General features: G+C 32.0%; 1 protein-coding gene across 1 annotated transcript in view; it reads left to right on the top strand.

Annotated features, from left to right (window-relative positions):
• IPO8 (importin 8) overlaps nt 1-1947 on the top strand; it is a 71395-nt gene that overhangs the window by 64913 nt on the left and 4535 nt on the right. The window contains exon 23 of the mRNA XM_007452171.1: nt 806-1009. Within this exon, the coding sequence (XP_007452233.1) occupies nt 806-1009 (204 nt within the window). The remainder of the gene's footprint in view (nt 1-805; nt 1010-1947) is intronic.

Here is a 1947-nt window from a genome sequence, read left to right as displayed (position 1 = left end):
ATTTTTTTTTTTTTTTTCCCATGTATGTGGTCAAAACTATGGTTTCTTGCATTATCCCTAAAACTACCTTGCAGTTGAATCCAGGTGCTTCAGTATGGTGTGTTTTATACAACTAGGTTTAGATTAATATTGCCTGGTTTGGGTTTACTCCAGGTTTCTCTTCTTAGGTTGATTTCGTTCTGCATTTACTATCTTCCGGTTATTTATAATACTGGACTAACTGCTTGGAACAGACCAGCCCTGAAAATAGAAACTGAATCTATGGGGATATACGATTCAGCTTTCAATTTTTTTAACCCACATGTAGCTAATTATTTTTCCTCTGTATTTCTATATTTTTCTGTTTCATTAGCAGAAATGACCTCTTCATTTGAGCATTTCCGAGCAGTTCATAATCAACTTAGTTAATTGCTAACAGACTCAAATTCTCAGTGGTAGGTCATTGTTATTTAAAACACATGCACTGAATGCATAATCATTTAATGTCTTTTTTGACAGAAAAAGTTAATTTGGGAATCTGTGGCTAAATAGTATATTTTATATTAATGGATGTGAAGCAGCCATAGTAAGACAGTGATAATGTTCATCTTTAGAGATAGTTAGAAATTGTTTTGAGTGAGGAAGATAAAGTCATTTTCAGTTTAGCAACTACAGTAAAGGTAAGGTTTATTTTAATAATTTTACATAAAATTAAATGGTCATTTTTCCATTTCTAGAATGTCATTTATAATTTTTATTTTCTTTATGGAATTTATATTTTGTCCTTATGTGTTTGATTCCTTTTAAATAAATAATGGATTCACAGAAGAGATTTCAAGTGATGAAGAGGAGACGAATGTAACTGCTCAAGCAATGCAGTCAAATAATGGAAGAGGTGAAGATGAGGAGGAAGATGATGATGATTGGGATGAAGAAGTATTGGAAGAAACTGCCCTTGAGGGATTCAGCACTCCACTGGACCTTGACAATAGTGTGGATGAATATCAATTTTTTACACAAGCCCTGCTGAGTATGTTGTTACTCCCTGAATCTTCAGATATGTTTTTCATTTCCATCTATTAGAAGTTGTTTTGGGATCTTCCTCCAAATTGGTTTAGATTCCCTTTAAATTTTAAATTTATTTTTAATTATAGAAATCCCCAAGCATACACAAAATGAGAGCAAATAGCATATGAAACATCCATCACCCAATCCCAGCAACCTTAATCGTTGTAAAGTGGCAGGGTGAGGCTGCAGGGTATCCTCACAAAAGTAATTACAGGCGAGAGTATCTGCATATATTGTTCATCTTCTAGATATGAATGGATAAGGATTTTTGCAGAATGAAGTATCTCACATATGTTGCTTAAAAATTGTGGCCATAAACTTATTAGCAACTCACAATCCCCATGTGAATGAACAGAGTCCATTAGAGAGAAGATTTTTACTACATAAGCAATTTACCAATTTTGTACAGCAAAGGACACTAGAAACTCAAAGATTGGGAGAAAATATTTGTCATGTACATGTCATAGGCTTAAGACCCACAGATTACAAAGGCCTTCTATAAATGAATAAGACCAATAACCCAGTAGAAGAATGAAAGATATAAATGGAAAACTTATAGAATTAAAAATAAATAATAAGCCAATGAAAGCATTTAGAAAATTATTATAAACAAAATTATAATGAAAAATTCCCACTAAATAGGTTGTTTTAACATCATATTTCTATGGTAGTACCATAATTTAGCTTATTTCCACTGATGGACATAAAAGATATTTCCAGGTTTTTTTTTTTTACAAGCAATATTAAATTGAACATCCTTGTGTATAAAATATTGTTACTAACAAGGCAGTGGTAGTGTAATATATTGGCATTATTAAGTATGCCAATGTATTGGTTGTTACATTACATTGGTTGTTACATTAATGAGCCACCTCTATGATTTATTGAAACAACAGGAAC

Source organism: Lipotes vexillifer, unplaced genomic scaffold (assembly GCF_000442215.2).
Source record: "Lipotes vexillifer unplaced genomic scaffold, Lipotes_vexillifer_v1.1 scaffold1, whole genome shotgun sequence".
NCBI classification, from domain to species: domain Eukaryota; kingdom Metazoa; phylum Chordata; class Mammalia; order Artiodactyla; family Lipotidae; genus Lipotes; species Lipotes vexillifer.
This window is presented reverse-complemented; position numbering and strand designations above follow the sequence as displayed.